This window comes from Varanus komodoensis, unplaced genomic scaffold, assembly GCF_004798865.1.
Source record: "Varanus komodoensis strain SLA01 unplaced genomic scaffold, ASM479886v1 scaffold14_1, whole genome shotgun sequence".
In the NCBI taxonomy this organism is placed as follows: domain Eukaryota; kingdom Metazoa; phylum Chordata; class Lepidosauria; order Squamata; family Varanidae; genus Varanus; species Varanus komodoensis.
The window spans coordinates 16040785-16064938 of record NW_025335438.1 but is presented as its reverse complement, the minus strand read 5'-3'; the positions used below and the strand labels follow the sequence as shown (position 1 = coordinate 16064938).

The 24154-nt window shown below is 42.2% G+C and overlaps 1 protein-coding gene across 3 annotated transcripts in view; it reads right to left on the bottom strand.

Annotated features, from left to right (window-relative positions):
* Positions 1 to 24154, bottom strand: part of NSMAF (neutral sphingomyelinase activation associated factor) — a 42694-nt gene that overhangs the window by 1798 nt on the left and 16742 nt on the right. The window contains exons 13-29 of one of the 3 annotated variants that reach the window (XM_044423738.1): positions 23887 to 24063; positions 22577 to 22656; positions 21319 to 21409; positions 21163 to 21226; positions 21001 to 21052; positions 18966 to 19086; positions 12776 to 12907; positions 10263 to 10305; positions 8558 to 8721; positions 7666 to 7774; positions 6685 to 6749; positions 5225 to 5292; positions 4304 to 4371; positions 3594 to 3717; positions 2582 to 2662; positions 1086 to 1236; positions 209 to 311 (exon numbers count right to left, since the gene is read on the bottom strand). In XM_044423738.1, the coding sequence (XP_044279673.1) occupies positions 209 to 311; positions 1086 to 1236; positions 2582 to 2662; positions 3594 to 3717; positions 4304 to 4371; positions 5225 to 5292; positions 6685 to 6749; positions 7666 to 7774; positions 8558 to 8721; positions 10263 to 10305; positions 12776 to 12907; positions 18966 to 19086; positions 21001 to 21052; positions 21163 to 21226; positions 21319 to 21409; positions 22577 to 22656; positions 23887 to 24063 (1693 nt within the window). Of the gene's footprint in view, positions 1 to 208; positions 312 to 1085; positions 1237 to 2581; positions 2663 to 3593; positions 3718 to 4303; positions 4372 to 5224; positions 5293 to 6684; positions 6750 to 7665; positions 7775 to 8557; positions 8722 to 10262; positions 10306 to 12775; positions 12908 to 18965; positions 19087 to 21000; positions 21053 to 21162; positions 21227 to 21318; positions 21410 to 22576; positions 22657 to 23886; positions 24064 to 24154 lie in introns of those variants that run through there. The other 2 variants (XR_006414040.1, XR_006414041.1) reach the window with 2 other exon arrangements.

Genomic DNA, 24154 nt, shown 5'->3' with positions numbered 1-24154 from the left:
CTGTATGAAACACTTCAGGTAAGATATTCTTATATAAGCCCACATTACCTACATTTTACAAATTTTAATTACAATTTTCTCTATTTAAAGTGGGTCTTAGATAAAATGACTCCAAACTCTTATCAGAATTGACTTACAATCTAATTCCACCAGAAATCCCTACAAGAGACAGACATTTACTCCAAAACTTCCCACATAGTAATGTCACCTTTGAGGCTGTTCTGAGGCCATAGAAGAGATAATCATTCCTGTTTGCACATCTGTCACTTTAAAGTAACCATCTTCTCCTATGCTTAGGAGATGCCGGCTATCTATAAAACAAAATACCTGAACTGGGTATTTAATTCAAACACACTGAAGCATCAAAAATAATTATTCTTGTTCCTCCTTAGTGCAGTCTAGCCCCATGTATGTTTACTTTAATAGGATCTATCAAGTTCAATGGGACTTACTCAGTATTAGGTGTCCACAGGATTACACCTGTAGTCCCCTATTTCAAAACTCACTCATATACATGGATACAATAGACGTAGCCCTTGAATATACAGTAGTTAAATTTAATATACAGCAATACTACACTGTCATTTGCATAAAGAATGAACCACAACATAGGTACCAGAGCATCTTCTTTCATCTTCAAGAAAATCAACTAGCTGGATGGTAAAAGAAGTTATCTACTAAATTAACCTTAGAAATTATCAATTTGTTGCTTGTCTACGGCAGGTCAACACAAATGATTTTAAGTGGGGAGAGGGGGAGACCCTTATAGGAAAGTTTTTTGTAAACTGAAATAAGTGATTGGTTGCCTGAAACCAAAAAAGGATTCCACGAGCTAAAATGACAAAAATGGTCTATGTTGCCAGCCAAGCTAGTAACCATTTTCATTTGGACCTTTATGAAGCTGCACTGATAACTGAACACAGTGGAGCTTACCTCTGAATAAACATGCACAGGATTGCACTAGAATTATATGTTTTAGATCCAGGAATCAAGATTCAGGTGGTGGCACTGACTTACACACTGGCTAGCTGTAATTGTTTCTTTCCCAGTACCTGCATTTTAGAAAAGAACTGAATACAACATACCAGGACTAAAAGCAGCCTCAGAGACAGTTCCTGAATGGCATGGGAGTTGATGCAACATAGAGGCAGTAGCAACATCCCAGATACTAATAGTTCCTTCTTTTGTTCCTGATGCTAGTAGAGTATATGCATCATTCATGTTGATTGTATTTACCTAAATAATTAAGTACAAGTACATTTACACTTTGCTCATACAAGCACCATGAAAAGAGAAAGTCAAGGAAGCATCTAAAAAGGCATCTAGACATTCCCCATGAAAATCTATTTTAGGAAAAGAGTGTTTTAGTGCTGGTTTTATTCTCCTATGACCTTTCCTCAGGAGGGTTGATTTACTCTCTTGAATAGCATTAAAGAAGGCCTTGGAAACTGCAAGGAAAAATGGGCAAATATCAACTTTCACCAAAAGAAATGCCCATGGTATCACGGTCACTTCTGGGAACAGAAGGTCAACTTAAGGAAACAATCCTAGGGTACTCAGACAGTGTCCGAGAGGCCACAGGTTATTTCAGATCCTCAGAACTGAGTTCAGAAATAGCATTCCAACCTCAGAGCTAGGAATTGGAGCCCTGACCTCCTCTGCTTTACAGAAAGATTCCAGTGGGCAGGAAATGGAGAAGACAGGGTGGGCTAGGATAAGAGTGAGCCTGAGGCCTTCCTACCTTCCATTTCTCCTCCTCCAAAACAGTTCAGCTAGAAAGGCTAAAGCTTGACTTACAACAATTTAACACTATATCAGCCTAGTTCACATGATGATCCTTACTTTACCTGCACAGTCGTTGTCACATTGTGCCCAGTGCCAGAAGATAGTGATGTGTGAGAAATCTGGTTTGGGAGTTGTAATTGGTCAAGTCTGCTTGGCTCCCCACCCCACCCCAGACTCCAGGCTGCTTTCTCTCTTCCCTGAGTCCACCTCATGCCAACAATTTGCATGGGTGTCTGGGCAGGAAACAAGTCCAACAAGCTGCTTTGGTAAAACTAGCAAGGCCAGCTTGCACACATGCCACCAGCTGCCCATACACCCACTGGGGAAGCAGAGTCCTGCTTCCACACGACTTGCAGGCGAGGATAATTCAGCACAAAGAAATGGCCTGCTAGCATTCCCCAGTGTTGCTGAGCTTGCTCTTGACTTGGTTCACTTCCTAGGCAAAGGCCAAATGCAGGACAGAAGTTCAGTGAGCACAAGAGAGCCTGATTCCAGACGGTTCTTTGTGGCACTACACCAGGACATCATTTTTGGGGGCTTAAACAATCCTTAAATAACCATGACTTGTTTTAGGCTTACTTGGGGATTATCTAATCCTCAAACAGGCTTTACCCAACTTGATTCACACAACATGAGAAGCTATGACAAGCCAAGCTCTCACAGGCACCATTCAGAAATGGTACCTCTGTCAATGTATGGCACAACATGAGAGCCCATGTAACTCGCAGTGGCTGTGATGATGTGCAAACAGGCCCATTCTTTCACAAGCAAGAAGCAGACACATCTTCATACTCACACTGACATCATGTTCCAGTTCAGCAAGCAATTGAAATCGTTTCCTAGTGCCCAGCAACTCAGCAGGAACACAATGCCACACCTAGAACAAAAAATATTGAAATTGTTCTATGCCCATTAGAGATGGAAATAAGCTTCTCCTTCTCCAATTAATGTTAATTTTGGTAATACACAAGGCCAATGGAAAGCAGTAACCAATCTGTAGTTGATTTTCTCATTGTATATATTTGTTCTTTTCATAAAAACCATAAGTTAGTCATTAAATACTATTATATAACATTTTAAAACCAACAGCACATATTACTGCAGCCTTCCCTAATGCGACACATTCCAGATATGCTGAATGACAACTCCCATCATCCAAGCAGGCTGGGGATGTTTAGCACATCTGGGGGGCATCAGTTTGGTGAAGGCTGTACAACTGCCAGTATATAAAACTGATAATTAAACAAGGTGATCCAACCTATGTGCCTGGGGAACCTTTGTACACTGGCAGCTACTTGAGAAAATCCATTTTCCACATCATTTTAATGCTACTTTATGGAGACATGCCATGCCACTTTCTACCAAGGATGCCTGGCAGTGGCATGGGTAAGAATGACTATATGGCCAGCTGTACAACATGTTACTAACACTGCAGGAAGCAGCCATCACACAGAGTTTATTTTAAAATAGCTTCCATATGACAGTTGCATAGTGCAAAGTGGAAGATACAGTGCATTCATTTGTGTTATTTTGTACCTGCAAGGGAAAAAAAATATGTAACTGGAGAAACAAGATGCAAAAGTCACTGTTTCTTTTTTCTGCTTACTTCCCCTGCCAATTTGATGGTAATTTCACTTAATTTTGGCACCATAACAGAAACTCTGAAGAGATATTATCTATTTACACAAAATTATCTATTTACACAAAAATATTAAAAGTTACCAAACAGCTCTCTCTGTAATTTATTTGCTTCCATCACAATGCATTGACTTACCACAAAATAGCCATAACAGGTAAAGAATACCTACTTTTACAGTTGAATCCCAAGATGCAGAATATAAACGGTCATTGTGCCAACAGATCTTGCTGACAGCATCATCATGGCCCATTAAGGTGTCCTGCTGTCTTCCAAAGGCTATTGAATAGAAATAGCTAGCAGAAATTAAAAAGGGGGGGGGGGAAATATAAATATATTGCATAATAGGCTTATTTCAGATAGCATAGTTGTATACATTTAATTTAGTGTATCCACATATGTTAAAAAGTTCATTTTAAGATAGGGCTTCCTAATACACACACACACACACACACACACACACACACACACACACACACACACACGTGAAAACTATTTTCTTCTTTCCTTTATATCATAATATAAAAGATGGGGTGGTGTGAGGCTTCATGCTGCTTGCCCGCCTCTATCTATTCTTTTAAAAACACACTATTTTACTCCCCTGCTCTCAGGATCAATGAGTCAGAATAAGGCATTGGTTCAGAGGGTCCCTCTGACCATTTTCATGTTGTGGCAAAAGCATGGTGGGCTAGTAGGCAGTCAACATCAGCTGCCACTACCAGTCAGGGAAACCCGGCCAATCATGATGGCAAAAGATGGTGAGGCAGTAGGAAGCATAAACTGCTGCCCCTTCCCATCCACCTATCTCATTACTGTTTCAGTCCAGATTAAAATATTGCTAAAATACTACTTTACATTTAGATACATGTAGAAATCACATACACATTGTTGTCCCATGAAGAACATACCACAGTAGTATCACCCGGTAGAATTAAACAGGATGACAAGGCCTATGACATAAAGAAGACAGTGCTCAGTTTAATGATGAGGCATGCAAACAAGCATGGTTTGTATCCTAGAAAACTAATTTTAAAGTGATCTCCTGTAACTTAAGGGATTGACATTTACCAAAGGGTAAAATGCTAAGCTAAAAAAAAAAAAAAAGATTAATGCATATGGGTTGTGTGGTTCTAAGACCTGGAGTGACAACATGCAACATCATGCAAATAAGACCACAGAAAACGTTGCACAAATTTATGCAGGATTATAATGTCATAGGATTGCACTAGAATGCTAGATTAGGACCCTCGAGTTTTCATGCAATCAAAGAAAAGGTTGTTACACTTATGCAGCATTCTGGCTGATCATGTGGGACAGAATCTGGATTCAGTCCTATCCATGTAGTACATTCTGTACTACACACACACACACACACAAATTTACTATGTGAGATTGCCAAGGAATAACAAAAGTAAACTAAAGTAACAACTTACACAAATTGATATTTATGATCAGTAAACTGAATTAGTTTGATGGTAAGTAGTCCATACTGAGTAGCCCAGAACTTGGAAGTAAAATCTGTTCATCTTAAAAACATAGAAAAATAGGCTTCTGGATTTTCATTTATGAAGGCTCAGTGCTGCCTTCTTAGTCATTCAATTTAGTAGGTGTACAAAATAGTTACTACTGTGTGTTAAGAATTAATAGTGGCTCTCTAACCATTTGGCAGGCAAAAGCAGGCAGGTATTGGCACACTTGGCAAACTTCAGATGCACTAAGGGAAAGCTTGTAATTGCACATTTAAGACTTTCTTCTCACTCTGCAGGAGCAATGACAAAATATAAAATTTCTGGACACACTGACCATATTTGAGAAGGACACACTTCTCTGAAGCATTTTTGATTCTGCAGAAAACATCTTCAATGTTGAATCTAGTACAAATTGGGAAAAATGAAACAATTCTCAATTGGTATTTTACAGCTTCTTCAAACAGTCAAACTGACCATGAATCAAAATTGCCACCAGCACAGGAAACTAACTGCTTTGGCATTTTTGCACAAAGATGCACAAGGGCTAGAACAGCCTTCCTCAATCGTAACCGACTGAAGTTCCATTCATTTCAGTAGCTCTACCCTAATGCGACTAACTTTGGATAAATCCATTGTGTTCCCTTTACTCTGAGGCATGCTGTTCCTTCCTTAAAAAGAAAAAGAACATTTGTATTTTGCATTATTACAAATCTCATGATTTCCACAAGCCATCTGATACCTCTCCTGAGCATGGATAATGCTGTTTTGACCTCTTAAGAAGCAGCACTCAGAAAATGAATTCAGTATTAGTAAAAAAGAACATACATATGTTTTTCTCATTTTTGCATAATTTATTCTATAATTTCATTATTTTATACATTTCGCTGAGTTTTGTCTGTCATGGGGAGAACAAAATATACTGATGTATCACTCTCACTTCTTATTCTGCTACCTTGCTAGCTTCTGAGATTTCAACACAGACTGCCTATGAATTATTCGATATATCTTCAGAGCCACCAGAGATAGAAGCATAGAGAGTGTGTGTGTGTGTGTATGTGTTCTAAAGGAAATGGAGATTTAGTTTGGAAGCCAACTTCTACAACCATATCATATTCTATACTTTTTGTGCACTTCCTCAGAACTACAGCATATATTAAACATCAAAGTTTCTAGGAAACTGCTTGAAAAAAATTCCACTGTAAGAAAATCAAATACAATGATCTGGTTCACATGACACGGCTGACTCATTGCAAATTATTTAACCCAGAATGACCTGTGGCACGTGCTATGGCCACTTCTACTACTGTGAGAACCCAATCAGTGTGGGATTTTTCTGAGTTAAACAACCTTTGCTTAACCTGTACTGTGTTTGACAGTGAACTGAGAAAATGGTGGGAGCCCGCCTATTTATATTATGGGGAGGGGGCGGGGATCCAGCCAAAATTTCTAGGCTTAGCTAGAAGACTCTTCCCAAACATAGGCACTGCACAGGTGCAGCACCCATATGAATTATGCATGGAGACTAAGAAGAAGATCCCATTATAAGCAGGGACGGTGCAGTAGAAATGGTGGCCATATACTCCTGGCCCAATTTGCAGCTCATTATGGCTTAAATAATGCACTGTGAGCTAGCTGTGTCGTGCCTACTAACCCATTGTGGAGTCTCTTGGTTCATACTTTAACAGATAACAGACCTATGTGATCCCACTCCAAGTCAATCTAAAAGGCATTCTGTGCTGAGCACTGCAAATATTTCACCCCACTGAGGCTGAAAGACACTCAGTGATACAGTACCTTGAGAAGTTGTAAATATAGAAGACTGGTTGAAACTGGAAGGCACAGCAATTCCAGTGATTGTCCTGTTTAAAACACAACAATGTTGCACCAGAACATGAAAGTGTTATCATAAGCATGTCTGCAACTCAGATGTGCATCCCACTGACTTCAATGGCATTTACTCCCAAGCGTGGGAGGTTGAGTATTGCACCCTGAAAGTCCTCAAGACAAATCTACATAAATTGCTTAAGTCCAACAGCAGGTTTAGTGTTGTCTACTGCTTGTGATGCTACTTTCCACAGAATGGGTGGGATAAGGTGAAGTTGGCAGTGATCATGGGAACTTCCTTGGAAGAACTGTGGCTCCACAGTTACTTTGCATGAGAAGGTCCCAGGTTCAGACTCCAACATCTCCAGATAGGGCTGGAAAAGTTCCTTGCTTAAAATCATGGAGAACTGCTTCCAGGCACTGTTGACAGTACTAAGCTAGATAGACCAATGGTCTGACTTGGTGTATGGGAGCTTCCTACATTACTATTGTTGGCTGATAGTGTTTCTACAATTAAACCAGAACTACAGTGCTAACTATCAGCACCATATTGTTTCTGGGCTCAGTTCAAAGTATCATTCTAATTTTTAAAGCTCCAAACTGCCTTGCACTTGAACATCTTAAGGTACACTTTTACCTGCAAGACCTCTCTCTTCCAGTGCAAGCACTGTCTTTTGAAGCAAATCTTTGTTGCAGGTTTTGCATAATTATTTCCAGTTTAAATTTTTACTGTTTTAATTTTTAAATGTTTGCTGCTACAGGTGTTTTTTTTACCTGTAGCAACAAACCTGAAAATGGTCACTGGTATAATCCAGTCTTTGCAAATAGTACCTTCAAAGGAGAATTCCTTCCCCACTCCCAACAAGGCTGCACATTGTTGCAGCTACTTCCAAAGCATGTTGCTCTTGCAATTTAAATACCTCTCCCCTTTCTATATGTTACAGAGATTACCCTTTGTGAATCTTGTACTGCCCATCTAATTTTAATCTGCTCATGTTGTTCCAAGCAAGCAGAAGGCTTTCTTCTGTCAGATCTTCAAAAGATTCTTCACCTAGAGAGACTGACAAACAAGAAAATGTTCAATGGAAACCCCAGGGAGAAAAGGATGTATTTTACATAGGAATCCAACTATAATGCAGGAAACAGATAATTCTGCCTTTTTCACATGCCATACTGTCTTTTTGTTTTTGCCCTCAATACCGCATCAGTCCAACCAATAGCGTGCATTTATTTATATTTATATCTTGCCTTTTTACCTTTCAAGGAACTGAAGGTGACTTACATAATTCTCCTCTTCCTCCGCTCAATTTCATCCTCAACAACCCCAAGATAGACTCTCTGCTAAGAGTTGGGCTTAGAGTCTATGGCTGGCCTAAAGTTATCCACTTTGCTCCATGGCTGAGTGGAGACTAGAATCCAGAACCCTTAAGTCCCAGTCCAGCACTCTTAAATGCTACACCACACTTAGGGAGGTAAGAAAAAACGCTAAACCATGGAAAACCACACCAAGAGGTAGGGCCACAAAAATTCAAAGGAAGCAGTAACTTGTGAGACATCCAATCAGAAAACTCTGTGCTCCATAGAAGAGAGAACTCTTAATCCCACATAATTTTTTCAGAATTGCAAAGTCCTTAGAGGATAACACCCCATAAGGGCTCCTTCCTCACTCTTTACAAGCTGAAAGCCAGAATTCTCTAGCAAATAGTATTCTGCATTTTAAGCATGCCATGATATGCTTATTCATTTAAATTTTATATTGACCCTGGTGCACAAAGCAGCAGAGGTGAAGTCAAATGAGCTGAAACATAACATACAGGGAGTTACCACCATGTCTAAGATTTACCTGGAGATTCAGCCACAGAACGATTGCGGCTAGATGTTCGAGATAAACTTTTGACCTTTATCATGATCCTTTGAGGATGAGGGGTTGTAAACAACTGTTTTGGAGTCTGCCCGAACTCCAAGATTTGTGTTAGCAGAGCTACTCTGTCATTTGGGTCCATAATTCTTCATGAGAAAAAGGTGAAGGAGGAGGAGAAAAAAGAAACATATGAAGATATGGAGTTGTAGTATACCATGTAAGCTTATCTAGATTAGTGCAACCTATTCCACTTGGTATTAACTCCTGGAGGTTTCAAGACTATGCTTCCCCCCCCCCCAATCTTCCTGCTAGAAATGGAACTACTTAAACTAATACTGAGATTAAGACAGGCACATGAACTATTTCTTTTAACCTCCTGTTTAGATGCCACTGCAGTCAAAGCATGTATGAACTAGAACAATGCATTCGCTTGACTAGTGCACAAATAATTTCATATATCAGTTGCTCAAGTATCTGATGACTTCTGTATGTCTATACATGAACTTTCCTTTTTCCTGTTTATGGTGTGCATTAAATCTAATCTTAATTGGTGGATCCTACAATTCCAAAACAGAATCATAATACAAATAATTTCAAGTACTAAAGCTACTCAATCACCAGTAATGCCATAGTACAGTCTGAAATTCATCATGAAAATATCCATAGCTGCAAACATAAGGAAAGTCCAAATCCATGTAGCTGCATTAATCTAGCTATACCCTATTTCTGCTGCACAACTGTCCCTCATCACAGCTTAGGAAAAGAAGTTAGTTTGTACATACTTTCCCCAGATTCCCCATCATCCATGTCTTCTTGTAAACCAGCTTCAACATAAAGACCCATCGAGTTGCTTAAACCAGTTTCTTATTTTGGATACAACTGGAAGCTCCATTTTAAATAAACCAGGACCTCCATGCCAATGTGGCACCCAATGGGAGAAGAGTATCAATGAGAAGTGTGTGTGTGTGTGTGTGTGTGTGTGTCTACACCAGCTTCATGAACCATGGATTAGGGAGACAAGACTATTACATCTGATCAGGTCCAGTATTACTAGCACATTTTTTTTAAAACTGGAGAAGTTTTCCATCCCCCATCGCCCTTTTGAGCTCTGAATATTTGCAACATACAGAGCACTTAGTTGTCATTAGCTTCATGTTGCAGGGCATCCCATTCTGCAACCACATGTGGGCCCACCAAAGGGAAAAAAATCGCAGTGCTGAACTCCCCTGCTCAGGCCACGCATGCCATCTTCCAGGAGAGACCACTCCACTCCCAGTTTATTGTTCCCTGTTACCAACAGTCAGGCTGCATGTTATGGAAACTTAGCATACTTGGCCTTCACTGGACTGCAAGTGTGTCTAAGGTGGTTTCTTTCCCTAACTATTCTTTTAACTTTTGCAAACCTGGGGCTACTCTGAAACCAGCCAATTATCTTCTTTTTGCCTATCAATGGTGCTATTTTGACTACATAAATGACTGATATACAGCTGGAGAACCCATACTATTCATATATATGATGTCACACTGACATTCAGCATTTTATCACGATCCCTTCTTTGAAGAGATACAGATAATGATTACCATTAAAAAGGTTGCTATTGGAAGCAAAGAAACAGTACACTCTTCAGATCAAAAGAAAGTTCCCCCACAAAGCTTTCTGCCCCCTCCTTTACCAACATGCAGTTACCTGTTCAAATCTACTCCTCCTTCATAGGTCAATGGATGAAAAACTAAAAGAAAGTGAGGGGGGGAAAACACAAATTGGTTGTAAGTAGTACCAGTACTCTGGGTCAACAACACTGTACATTCTCATAACAGCATTATTTGAGTCCATTCATACAAAGTAAATGTCTGTTACACTGAATGAAATGCTAACACATACACAAATATGCACAGCTTAAAAAAGTAATCAGCACTCCTTTATTAGTGTATGCAAAATTTCATGTTCTGTTAAAAGGCAGCCGCAAGTGCTATATTGCCAATCCTGTAAATGCAATAACCTCTATTTAATAGTTCCTATGGGTGGAAACAAGTTGGAAGAAATCAAGCCCAACTCTGTTTTCAGAAGCAGACATCGTTCTACGGTTGTCCTGCCAAAGAACTAGGCCCCATAACTACTGATTGCTATCTTTGGATATATGCCTGAAAACAATGTTAAAAGACCTCTAGTCAGCCTTTCTGCCTCAGTGATCTAAACCCCTTCAAATGATTGAATCAAATGCTCCTTCCATTGTTTAGTTATGGTCTCTGCTGTTATCACCAGCAGCCATTCTGCCAGGCTATACAGAGAAGCAAGAGGTGGAAGCAGGCCTGTTTTACCAGTCTGGCACCAAGACTACTTAATTTCTTCCTCTTCCCTCCCTAAACCCTTGCCTTTGGAGGGTGTGTGTGTGTTTTTTTTAATCATAAGCCTGCAGTCAAGGACGGTCTTGTTTCCTCAATTGCATGTAAGTAGCTTTGGAAGCATTTTTCAGCTGAGAGTGGGATTAAAAATATACTTTAAAAATAAATGCCCAGTGATGGAATTTTTTCCCAGCTAGAAAACCCATGCTTCAGTTTTAAACTTCTGTAACTGAAAATACTTGAACAATTTCAGCCCATTTTTACATGGCTTCTTGGTGAGCGGAAATTAGCATTGCTCCTTTAATGTGAACTTGAACCACTTCTCAGACCTTTACAGTTCTTAACTCATTTCTGCTCCAGGCAGCAGCTGTAAGTAATAAGAAGGGGGTCCTCTTATGGATCAGTAACTGGTTAAAGACTAGAAAGAAGAGGATAATAATGGTAATTTTTCCTAAAGAATGTAAACAGTGGGATTGCGTGAGGAATGTTTTTCAACTTACTCAAAAATTATCTTAAATTAAAAGTAAGCAGTGAAGTGTCCAGGTTTGCTGACGACATCAAACTATTTAATATGGTTAAAATAAAAAGGGACTATAAGGCGCTCCAAAGGGATCTCTCCAAATTGGGAGAAAGGGCAGCAAAATAGCAAATTTAAAATAATGCATATTGGGTCAAAACTTCAGTATAAGCAATCTAAGCTCAAGGTCCTGTAAGTGTCCGATTTGGTCTTCTGGCAAGGGCAGTGTGTCCCTCTCCTGGAAGCCCACCTGACCAGCAAGGAAAGGGGTGGCCCTGTCTACCATCAGCATGTACCCTCCACAACACACTGACCCAATTCACACAATCATGGTGTGGTGACAAACAAGACACCATGGTTTGTTATAGCCACCACACTGCACTTACTAGCCAGATTTCTGTATTTAACCATACCAGCACAGCTTTTTGGGCTGAGCAGCAACAGGGTATTTGAAGGTTGCTGCCCACCCCAAATAAATCATGCCACCCAGGTTCAGTTAACATGGCAAGTACATGAGGATAATAAGGGAAATCCAGCTGGTGCACACCCAGCACACTCAGTGGCTGTAACAAGCCATTGTGCAAACCAATCCATTATCTCTAAGGCAATATGACTTTCAATAAAAAGACTCCCCAAACCTGCTTTGAACACAAAGCATTTTGCTTTACAAAATATTTAGGCCATTCCTCTGCCAGTTTATACAGCAGTACGGCACAATTAAAGCCAAGGTATTAAAGTTATTAAAAACAAACACAATGGCATGAGCATTTGAAGAAATAGGATTGTAATTCAAGATAATCTACACATCCTTCCTTCAAATTTGTAAGATTTCTTGAATTACTATCCTGTTCCTTAATATACATATTGTTTACTCACTTTGACTAGGAGGAATCATACTATTTTATTTCTTCCTAAATACAAATTGGAAAATTTATTTCCTTCTTCTAAAGACAGAAATAGAGAAACTAACTTTTAAAACTCAGTTTCACTTTAATCAAGGCATGATCTAGCAAAGTAAAACATATAGTTAGAGACACCTATGGTTATGCTTAAATCATCAAAATCAATGAAGTTTTGCAATCCTATGCACCCTTACTGGACAGTTGATACAGTAGGACTTCTGAGTATCCCACATATAGAATTGTGCTGTTAAAACATATTCAGATTGGTTTGCACCAAGCCTATAATACATGATGGAAATGAAATAGGATTTACTGTTATGTGAGATAGTCTACACTTAAAATTCAGTGTTCCTTTATGACAGAAAGTTTAAATTATCACTACAGAGCTTAAACTTAAGAGCATCACTTGCCATTTTTAGAAATAACTTTCGAATTTACCATTATGAGTGTCAATGGCTTCAGTCCCCTTCTGTTTATAGCCAAACACTAAGTCAATCCATTCATGGAGATGTTCCGACACATACTGGCTTTCTAAAGCATCTTGGCAATTCTGAAGGAAATCATCAGCACCTGAAGCAGATGGTACCAATATGTACTTGTTAAATTAGAATAAATTTCACGCCTTCCTCCTCATATCATTCCATTTTTTTAACTTGCTGGGGAGAAAACCCCTTAAAAGTGTTGACATTTAATACAAAACAGAATTATTTCTTAACATTGTTCAGAATAAGAATTCTTACTGAAGCTTATTCTTAGTAAAGTGCATTCCTTTAAGTTATAAGATGAACTATTTTGGAAGTATGCAGGAAGACAGAAGGCTTTTCTAAGGTTCTGAGAAGAGCAGGTTGCTTACCTGTAATTGAAGTTCTTCGGGTGGCCATCTGTGCATTCACACATATGGGTGCTGCACCTGTGCAGTGCCTAGGCCGGAAGATTAGAAAGCTACTGGTTTTTGGTGGAAAAACGCTCCGCTCCCCTCCCCGCTGCAGTATAAATTGAGTGGAGCGTCCGCCATTTTACTCAGTCTTGAAGACTGACGTTCACCCTCTAACGTTAAAAAAACAGCATCACAGCAAGAAAAATCGGTACTGTAGGAATAACATGGAACCGACAGTAAGAAAAAATAGTCCACTCATCGACACCATGCGGGGCCGGTGGGTGGGTTGTGTGAATGCACAGATGGCCACTCGAAGAACATCAGTTACAGGTAAGCAACCTGCTCTTCTTCGTCGTGGCCTCTGTGTGTCACACATATGAGTGATTAGCAAGCTTACCAGACTTGGAGGAGGGAAGGTGTTGTCAGTGAAGAATGGCAGAGAGCACAGCTCTACCAAAGGAACAATCCCTTCTGGCATGTACATCAAGTCAATAATGCTTGGCGAAAGTACATGGAGCAGCCCAAGTTGCAGCCTTGCAAATATCCTGAACTGGAACCCCTGCTGCAAAGGCCGACGAAGTCGCTACTGCTCGCATAGAATGCCCCCTCGGAAGTGAGGGTAAGTCAAGTTTTGCCAATTGATATGCTAGGACTATGGTCTGCACAATCCATTTGGACAGTCGCTGAGATGAGACTGGAGAGCCCTTGTCATGAGCAGCATACTTGACAAAAAGTCTATTGGAATTCCTGAATGCTTCTGTGCAAGACCTGTAAAAGGCTAGACAGTGCCTAACATCCAGCGTATGGAGAGAGCGCTCAATCGGAGTCGATGGACATGGAAAAAACGCAGGGAGGACGATGTCTTGGTTCAAATGAAACGGTGTAGCCACCTTGGGAAGAAACTCGGAGTCCATTCGGAGAACTGGAGGCAGTTTTCCATGAAACTAGGCGTAAATCCACCGTTGCCAAAGGTTCAAATGGAGGTTTTGTAAGGGCCTGAAGTACAACAGAAAGACTCCATGTCGGCATAACAGGTCAAACCGACGGGTGCAAATTTTGTAGCCCTTTAAGGAAATGGTGAATCGGGTTGAGAAAAAACAGATGACTCCTGGATGCTGCCACAAAAATGCAAGATAGCAGCCGTATAGATCTTTATAGATGAAGGCTTGAGTCCCGAGCGATGAAGGTCGAATAGAAATTGCAAAATATTCTCGATTGAAGCCGACTCCAGTGAGAAGGAACGGGCATTAGCAAAGGAAGAGAATCTTCTCCACTTTGCTGAATACGCTTTGTGTGTGGAAGGTCGTAGTGCAGATTCGAGAATTGCCTGGATATCCGAGGATAACACTATCGGTCCCAAAATGGACCTTGATGGTTCCGAGGGAGGAGTTGGTTCCATCGATCGGGACGGCAATGGAGTCGACAGAAAATTCAAATCTATCGGAAGCACCACGCTGTTAGTTTCAGCGAGAGTAGGTCCGGATGTCGGACTGTCCCGCTGTGTTAACAGATGAGGAACAAGTGGAAGTCGTTGAAAAACTCCTCTGGACTGAGTGAGGAGAGTGGGGAACCAGGGTTGCCTTGGCCACCATGGGGTTTTCAGAATTCCTGTGGCGTTGTCGTGCACTATCTTTGACACTACCTTCATGAGGAGTGGGATTGGAGGGAACACGTAGAAGAACAGGTTGTTCCAGTCGATCATTAGGGCATCTCCCCTTGAGTCCAGTCCCAGCCCCGCTCTGGAGCAGAACAGTTCGCACACCCTGTTCGACTGGGTTGTGAACAAGTCTATATCCGGTTGTCCCCATAACTGGAACAGCTGGTTGCAAATCACTCGATCCAACTTCCATTCGCGGGTAGTTGACATCTGTCAGCTCAGTACGTAGGCTTCTACGTTGTCGGTTCCCACAAGATGAACCGCCAGTATCGTGATGTCCCGAGGAATGCACCAGTTCCAGATTTGCATTGACAAATGGGCCAGGAGAGGTGACTTTGTCCCGCCCCGTTTGTTGATGTAGAAAACAGCAGCTATACTGTCGGATGCAATCTGTACAACTTGGCGGTGTAAGATGATTTTGAAAGATTTGAGAGCGTTGAAAATCGCTAGAAGCTTGAGGAAGTTGATATGCCTCACCGCTTCCCGTCGGGTCCATGCCTCTTGGACCCACAGTCCTACACATGTTGCACCCCATCCGATAAGAGACGCATCGGTGTACACTGTCACTGTCGGCTGGGGTGGGTGGAACGGAACGCCTACAGATAGGTTGCGTGAAATAGTCTACCACGTCAGGGTGTGAAGGATCGAAGATGGAATCTGCAGAAGCTTGGTTTGTAGATCCCGCTGCGGATGGAACAAGTTGTTGAAAAATAATTGGAGCAGGCGGAGCCTGAGCCTTACGTGCGGCACAATGGCCACTGAGGCTGCCATGTGTCCCAACAATCTTTGTATAGTGATGGCTTGAACTGTCCTTTGTCATTGAATCCGATGGATGTGTGTACACAGGATGGCCCTGCGAGGAAGGAATGCTCTTTGCAGGGTGGAGTCGATACGTGCTCCGATGAAATCGATGACCTGCGCAGGAATAAGTGACGATTTCTTAAGGTTAATACAGAGTTCGAAGTCATCAAGTAAAGCACAAGTCATGTGGACAGCCGCTAAAAGGTTGTCTTTAGTCCGTGACACAATTAGCCAATCATCTAAATAGGGGTAGACCTGTATACCCCGGAGCCATAGGTGGGCGCAAACTGGGGCCATGCACTTTGTAAAGACTCTCGGTGCCGTAGCCAGTCCGAATGGTAGAACATTGAATTCGAAAATATCGGATCCGACAGTAAAACGAAGGAAGCCTCTATGGGAAGGATGGATAGAAATATGAAAATACGCATCCTTCAAGTCCAATAAGGCGAACCAATCCCCTTCCCTCAGCAATGGAAGAATATTCTGTAAAGTGGTCATCCGGAACTTCCTCGGTTTGATATATCTATTGACTCCTCTTAAATCCAGGATAGGTCGAAGACCACTGTCCTGTTTGGGGACTGTAAAATATCTAGAATAGAACCCGAGTAGCCCATCAGTGCGAGAGAGTTATTGAACCGCTCCCTTATGAAGAAGGTGAAGGACTTCATCACACAGAACCGAAGATGGCGGTGTAAATCAGATAGGGCTCGATGGTGGAACGATGTCGAATTCTATTCTATATCCGAGCTGAATGATGGACAGCACCCACCTATCAGATGTAATGGCCTCCCAAATGGGAAGTTGGCTTTGGAGCCGACTCCCAAAGGGGAGAGGGGAAGGTGGGAGGTGGAGAGATGAATTGGTTCGCCAGGATCATCAATGGGGACGTTTCTCGGTGTCGAACCGCCTACAGCCCTGGGAGAAGTGCTGTTGAGGCTGTTACCTTCTACGTTGCTGGCGCTGGTGGAACGGCTGGCGAGGCTGATATTGCTGGCGCCCGTAGGGTCTGAACCATGGCCACTTATGTTTTGTTTGTGGGAGTTTCATTCAACGCGCCGACATACAGGATTCGTGGATGGCTTTGAGTTTCCAATCGGTCTTCGCGTAGAAGCGACTGGAGCCATCGAAAGGCATGTCTTCTATCCTCCTCTTCATTTCCTCAGGGAAATTGCAGTTCCTGAGCCATGCGTGTCGTCGGAGGGAGATAGTGTTGACCATGGCCCGAGAATCAGTGTCTACGTGATGTCTCACGGTAGACAACAGTTGAATGGCCACCTGCTTCGCTTCGTTTAAGAAGACCTTGGCTAGGTCTGCCTGCTGGTCCAGGAGGGAGGAGACGACGTTTTCCAGCTTCTGCATAATGAAGTACTGGTAACGTGCCAGTGTAGCCTCATAATTTGAAATACGCAAACCGAGTCCTGCAGCCGCGTAGACCCAGTGCGTAATCATGTCGACCTTCCTCCCTTCCTTATCTTGGGGTGTTGTATGTCCCTGAGCCTCCCTGCCCTGGGACGACTCGACCACCACCGAATTAGGCTTTGGGTGGCACAGCAGGAACGGGATGTCATCTTCTTGGACCCGGTACATAGATTCGTACCAGTGAGACATCGCCTGCGGCTGAGCCGGTTGGTCCCAGGGTTGAACCATTGCCTGGCGAAGCATGGTAATCAATGGTAAGGCAATGGTGGCAGATTGCTCACCTCGGACGATGTCATAAAACCGTTCTGTGCTGGGCCCGGGGTGGTGGTAGGCCTCTATCTCCAGCGACCGGACTAGATGAGAAACCAGCTCCGAGAAAGAAACATGGGGCTCATCCGGGGATCCTGGGTCTTGGGAAGTAATAGCCACGTCCGGAGATGTGGAGACTACTTCCGACTCATCCGAGTCTTGATGGTAGTGATAATGCTCGCTGGACGAAGAGCTTTCAGAAGATGGTGGAGGTCTGCGTTCCGTACGGCCAGAAGTGGACGGTGCCTCTCTCGGGATCGACGGTGAGTGATGGTCTGGAGGAAAAAAGGCATATGGATGGAGTCCACTCCAGGCAGGATAGCCACCATAGCCGTGCATAGCCCAGTCATCTGCATGGCGCTCCGACAAACGGCTCCTACGCCTAGGAGGAGAGTCTGGCCTCTCAGGTGGCCCAACAGCAGGCATTGGCGTCGGGGAGCGTTGCCTCAGCGGGGAATCTCTAATTTCTCCATCAGAGATGGACTCCCTAAGTGGTGGCTCCTGTGAAGGAGACACACTCTCAGGCCGAAGAACAGGCCTGCGGGATCCCGGCAGCGTCACCTGCATTGCGGACTGCAGGGCTGGTCCCGAGGGAGTTGGTACCATGGCGGCAGTCGGTACCGAGAACCCCAACGAACCCGAGTCTGGGTGTTTGGGGCGATTCAGTTTCTTGCCCTTGTGGGCTGCCTTAGCTGCCTTTTCTTTCCTCGGATTCTTATGGCCGGAGGGCCTTTCCGGCTCTGAATGCTTACGCTTCTCCTTTTGTTTGGCTGGAGAGAAGGTAGCTGTTGTGCTTCCGTTGGAGCAGCACCTTCATCCGAAGGGTGCTGCGGCGGCACGGCCGAAGTTGAGGCAGGGTGCTTAGGGGGCGCAGCCAGGGTAGAGGTGGAGTGCTGAGGCAGTGCAGCCGAGGAGGGGGTAGGCCTTGAGACCAGCTGGTCAGATTGAAGCAAGGCCTGGTCCCAAAGTAACTTGTGGAGACGATTCTCCCTATTCTTCCTGGCCTGTTTGGTAAAGGCCAGGCAATGCCTGCACTTATTGGTCCTATGCCCCTCGCTGAGGCAGAGGAGGCATAAGTTGTGCGGGTCCACGGGAGACATTTTGGAGCTGCACTCACTACACTTGCGGAATGCCGGCCGCTGTGCCATTGCGAAAAGTACAGAGGGTAAGTAATAGTTTTGGTTTTTTTTTTTTTTAGAGAAAGAATGAACAGAGGAACTACAACAAGGGAAAGAGAAACTGGGATATATAACGAGGAAATGGTAAGTTGAACAAGATAACCGTAAAGGAGCACGTGGCGAGATCTAAGCGAGAGACGAGCAGGCACGAGGCACAGCGAACGGCGGTCACAGAGACTGAGTAAAATGGTGGACACTCCGCTCAATTTATACTGCAGGGGGGAGGGGAGCGGAGCGTTTTCCCACCAAAAACTGTTAGCTTTCTAATCTTCCAGACTAGGCACTGCGCAGGCGCAGCACCCATGTGGGTGATGCACAGAGGCCATGATGAAGAATAGAGGCAAAAGTAGACTCCAGAGTACTAAATGCACCCAGAGCTTTCTTCACCTGATGCCCAAGGGGGTAGTTCTACATCGTTGACCATCTTTCCTCCTTGTGTCTTCCCCAAGTCCAGTTTCAGATTATTCAGCAAGAAACTTGAATCTGTTCCATAGAATTCAGGAATTAGCTGGAACATAAAAATACAGGACAGGTATTGAAAGTATTGAGGCCCTGTTATGCTTTTGATTTTATAACCACTGACCAGCATTTATTGATGATTCCCAAACATAGCATAGGGAAAATATTACTAAGCTTTCATATAAATTAACAGCTTAGTTAATTTATATGAAGTTCCCAAAGCCTGACTAAATCTAACACCTGTTACAAGAGTTACCCCACTGAAAGACAAAACTCACTCTTGGCCAAGTACACATATACTTCATTTGTTCTACTGAAATAAATAGAAGTTACTTTCAAGTGTAGTACTGACATTTTATGTGAATTCTAAAAAGCTGCTGGAAGAGAAAGCCAAAAGTTAGTATAAAACAATTCCTACTAAGTATCAAAGAAATAGATTCAGAGTAATCAAAGAAAACCTTTAAGCAGAATTCATCAGCAGGTACTGATGGATTCTGGACATTAGTGAAGCTTTTGTGCTGCAAAGGACATCTGTCTGCATTTTGCTTTGTTTTTAAATTATGGATCAGGCAGAACTGGATGGTTTGGCCTACTTGCCAAGCATAAACCATTGCTTAAAATGCCAAAATGCAAGCAAAGATTGACACTGGACTCCAACCAGAACTCTGTGCAACATAATCATTCTACATAAAGGTTGCCTTATTCTCACTATAGTAGGTTGCCTTATTCTCACTATAGTCCAAGGGCTGGATCAGGATTCTCCTTCTGTTCTTGGAAGGCACTGGATCTAGTAGAGGCACCCTGCTGTAGGAGGGGAACAGGCAAGCTGTAAGTTCCTCCATCCCCATGAAGCCCTATGACACCTCTCATGCTGCTCTGGAGGGTCTCCCAAACAGGCTTTTCTACAGGAGTAGAGGGGAAGTAGGAAGAGCAAAGACTGCTTCTCTGCCTTTCTCCAGGATGAATGGAACACCATTAGGTATTTTTTCTGGATCCAACCCCTCAACTGGAATATTACAGGCAGAATGAGGATCCTGCCAGAGACAGCATCTCTGTTAAGTTCTTTTCTACTTCTCTGCAACATGCCAGAATGGTTATGGATGTCAGAATTTTCAGTTCCCTACAAGGCTTCATTTTCTAGTGAAGAATTGTACACTATTATACAGAAGAAAACCTGACATGTAGCTGTCATTTTCTCTGATATTTTCTGAACAACCAGTAATATGTAATGCTGCCCAGCGACAACTGAGAATGAGTTATATTGCCAGTTTCAACTGCTGATAGTTCAGCAAATTCACTTAGATTCTGACCTTCCAATGCCACTGCACTTCTGCTTGTACATTCGGTAATACAGTTTGGAACTCTGGGTACCTTGCTCCCTGTGAACCTGCAATACTTCAGAAGGCTTAGCTTAGCTGCCATCATAAGCAGCAGCACACACAAACAATGGCAGAACAGCTTTTCCAATCATGAAGGTACCCTGCCAGATTTGACTCATAAGCAGCTTTCTTCCACTATGACCAGCTATTGTCCATCCAGCTATTATCAGTGACTGATAGTTGTACTCCAGTTTTACAGAAGAAATCTTGCCCTACCTGCTACCTGATCCTTTTAACTCAGTTTTCCACAACTGGGTCCCTTCCAGATATTTTAGGCTTACAGCTTCCATCAGTCCCACCCAGCATCGCCAATGTTTAGGAATTTTGTGGTCCAAAACATCCAAGAGGGCACCAGGTTGGAGAAAGCTGTTTTAATTGGAGATTATGGGGATTAAACAGACCATTTGCAGACCACTGAATTACAGCCCTTTTCCATGCAGTGCTCCAAAAAGGTTCTGTTAAGTCTCTGAGATATAAATATGGCTCTGGATTCTGTAGTGAAATGCAATTCTGCAGTATCTCAGTAACCAAGAGAAATAAGTGAAGCCATTTAATACAGGGTGAGGGACAAGCTGACCACTTACTTCTTTGAAGTCTGTTGCTCCATCTAAACAATTCTTCCAAGTTTCTGCAACGCTGGGCAATAACAATACATAAAATAAATCAAAAATTAAACATGTTGCAGATATGTCATACGAGTATGTTAAAGCAAGATGTTGGATCTGGAAGGGAAAGTTAAAACTAACCTATTGAACATTCTGTCTGGATGATCAAATTTGCCATTTTGTAAACAAAGCATGTACTCAGGTGCTGTGGAAACAAGAGAGATTAGATATCACATAATGCTGCTTTATTAAAGCACCATTATCACATGCTCAGGAGAACCTGTGCAGGTATCTTACCAACTCTGACAAGATAGAACAGAACATAACCCGGGGAGGAGTAGTGGCTGCCATACATAAACTTTGGTGCTGGCATTTCCTGATATCGTGCCTGTCAATGCAAGAGAGAGAGACTGCTCAGTGCTAATATCCTTCTGTCCAGGTCACAGATGTGGTTTATATTTTTAATTTTTTTCTTTTATCTTTATTACCGTACCATAACTATTTTCCTAGCTTAGTATCAGAGCCACATGCAACCACTGCAGGCTATTAAAGGATTCAGTTCCAAAATCTGCTCTACTGCAGCAATGTCTATTTCATCTAAATCTAGGTAGCAGATAATAGCCTATATTTGCTGCCTGGTCCTCAACACGTTTGGAAGCAGGACCTATCAATTCACTACAACCTGCATGTAAAAGCCAGCATGTCATAGAGGCGGCTTCTAAGCTAGAGATCTCTCCTCTTCTAGCGTTTTCTTACGATAAAAGTAAGACCTATGCAATTCCAAGAAATGACCTTATATTCAGAGTTTAGGTGAAACAGTCCAGCAAAAGACATACTACACAACACTGCTGCTCATGCAGCTTGGATATTACTGAAACATTATGAAATGCCATTCTATCTAGATAATAAGCAACAACATCCTATGTCATTTTTAGCCTTTGTCATATAAATATGCTTCCATCCCTGTATTTGCTTGTATACATACCATGGTTATCTCTGTCACCCATTTAGCAGCTCCTATCCAAGGACAGACAGTAAGGTCCTCAGGACAGGGTGCTTTTTTGTGGGGATTTCTTTTGGCAGTTCTTTGTAACTCTGTATCTACATTCCAGTCAAGAGCTAAAAGCCAACCACTTTATCTACCTGACATTAATGTAAACAAATGGATTTTAACAAAAATGCACACTCCAAAAGTTGAGCAGATCACCTCCAGTCAAGGCTTTTTTTAAATGCATTTAATGCATTTACAGGGAGTCCAGATGCTTCCCCCCGTCCTTATTTTTTCCACACTGCATAGTTAACTGCTTTGGATAATAGTGCAGAATTGATGCACAAATGGTTTTCTATGTATTTATTTTATATACTAAGCAGTAGATACATGTAGACTCCCTAAGTGGTTCAGTATATACCAAAGCAAAATAGTAAATATAGTTATCCACTCTATAAATATTTAGATTTAATTTACAAATGTTACTATATAACCAGCCATAACTTAAAATGAATCACAAAGTGGTATATTTAAACATGTAACACTCAAAACATTGTTTCTACATACCAATAATCTCTCCAGCCTTTCTTTATTTAAGGCTCCCACTGGCTTACTGAGATCACGAAATGTTTCAGGCTTTGTCAAGTCTACCCACAAAATGGAATAAAACAAAATGTCTAGTATATTGGAACATACAGCAATATCCACTGCACAGCAATGAACTGGGGAGCATCCAACAGTGTCCACCCATTGGCACTAATAAAAATGCATTTGAGGAAGTTCCTCCATATCAACCTTCCTTGTATGAAACAGGAGTTGGACAGAAAAGTGTTGGTCTGAAAGAATGGTTTGGCATTTTAGAGCCAACACACAAAGCCATTCTACTGCTTTGGAGTTAAATTGTTGGGCACATTACCACCTCTCTTCACTCCTGCAACTCCCCTTTAGGAAATGGATGTGTTGTTATTGATCAAACATAACAAGGCAGCCACTTCTGAGGGTACTGATACCACCTTCTTAGAATTCTGAATGTGCACTCTAGACCAAAAAGGTTGGGGAAACCCTACTGTACTAGATAGCAGTATTTGTCTCCGACGCCTAATTTACATGGAACAGGCAATATATCCCATATATGGAGCTTACACAAAGCACTGAACAGTGTGTTACTGCTTCATGATGCAGTGACATGCTACATCCACCTTGGAAATACAAGCTGGAGACAATAAAGTGTACTGGGAATAAGAAGTCATCTCTAGCACCACAGAATGCGCAGGACATTTTTAAGGAACCAACGTATGAGACTTTGGCTTAGGAAAATGGTAAATAAACAGGGCAGACATGATAAAGTTGCACAAGGTCATGCACACTATGTGGAGAAAGTGGATAGGAAGACATTTTTCTCCTTCTTCCAATGTCAGAACCTGGGGTCATCCAAGGACTAACTAGTGGGAAGTTCAGAATACATGACAGGAACTACTTAAACACAGCATTTAGTTCAATTTGCGAATTTACTTCCACAGGCTTTAGTGATGTCCATCAGTTTGGATGGCTCCAGAAGGGACCTGGAGAAATTTGTGGAAAAGGCTATGAATGGCTATTCATCCTGACAGCTGCAACATCAGAAGCTCTATCACTATGTACTCCAGTTGCTGGGGAACCAGATTGGGAGGATGCTGTTACACTCATGTCCTACTTGTGGGTTTCCTGTGGGCAGCTGTTGGCCACTTTGTGAACAGAATACTGGTGCTGTTGCACCTTTTGATCTCATTTGGCATGTCTTTTCTTATATTCTTGTGATCTGTATCATCCACTGAATTTACTCTGAAATGCAAGGCTACAGGATCATAATTATTCTATTTTCCTGTGAGGATTCTTACCCAGTTCTGAACTAGAATAATCAGCTATAATCCACGGAAATACAGGATACTGGGATAGGTCGTTGCAGCTGCGATCAGCCAGATTGTTGAGATGAAGGAGGTACTGGTAATTTGAAATATGCCCTCGTTGCCACTGCAACATGTAACTTTCTGGTGTGTGCTCCGCAAGATGATTCTCTATGAGAATCAGAGTAATGAAACAGAAAATAAGAAGTCAGTGCAATTTGCAGTTATACTCTTTTAGAAGCACATTTTTAAATTAATCCAT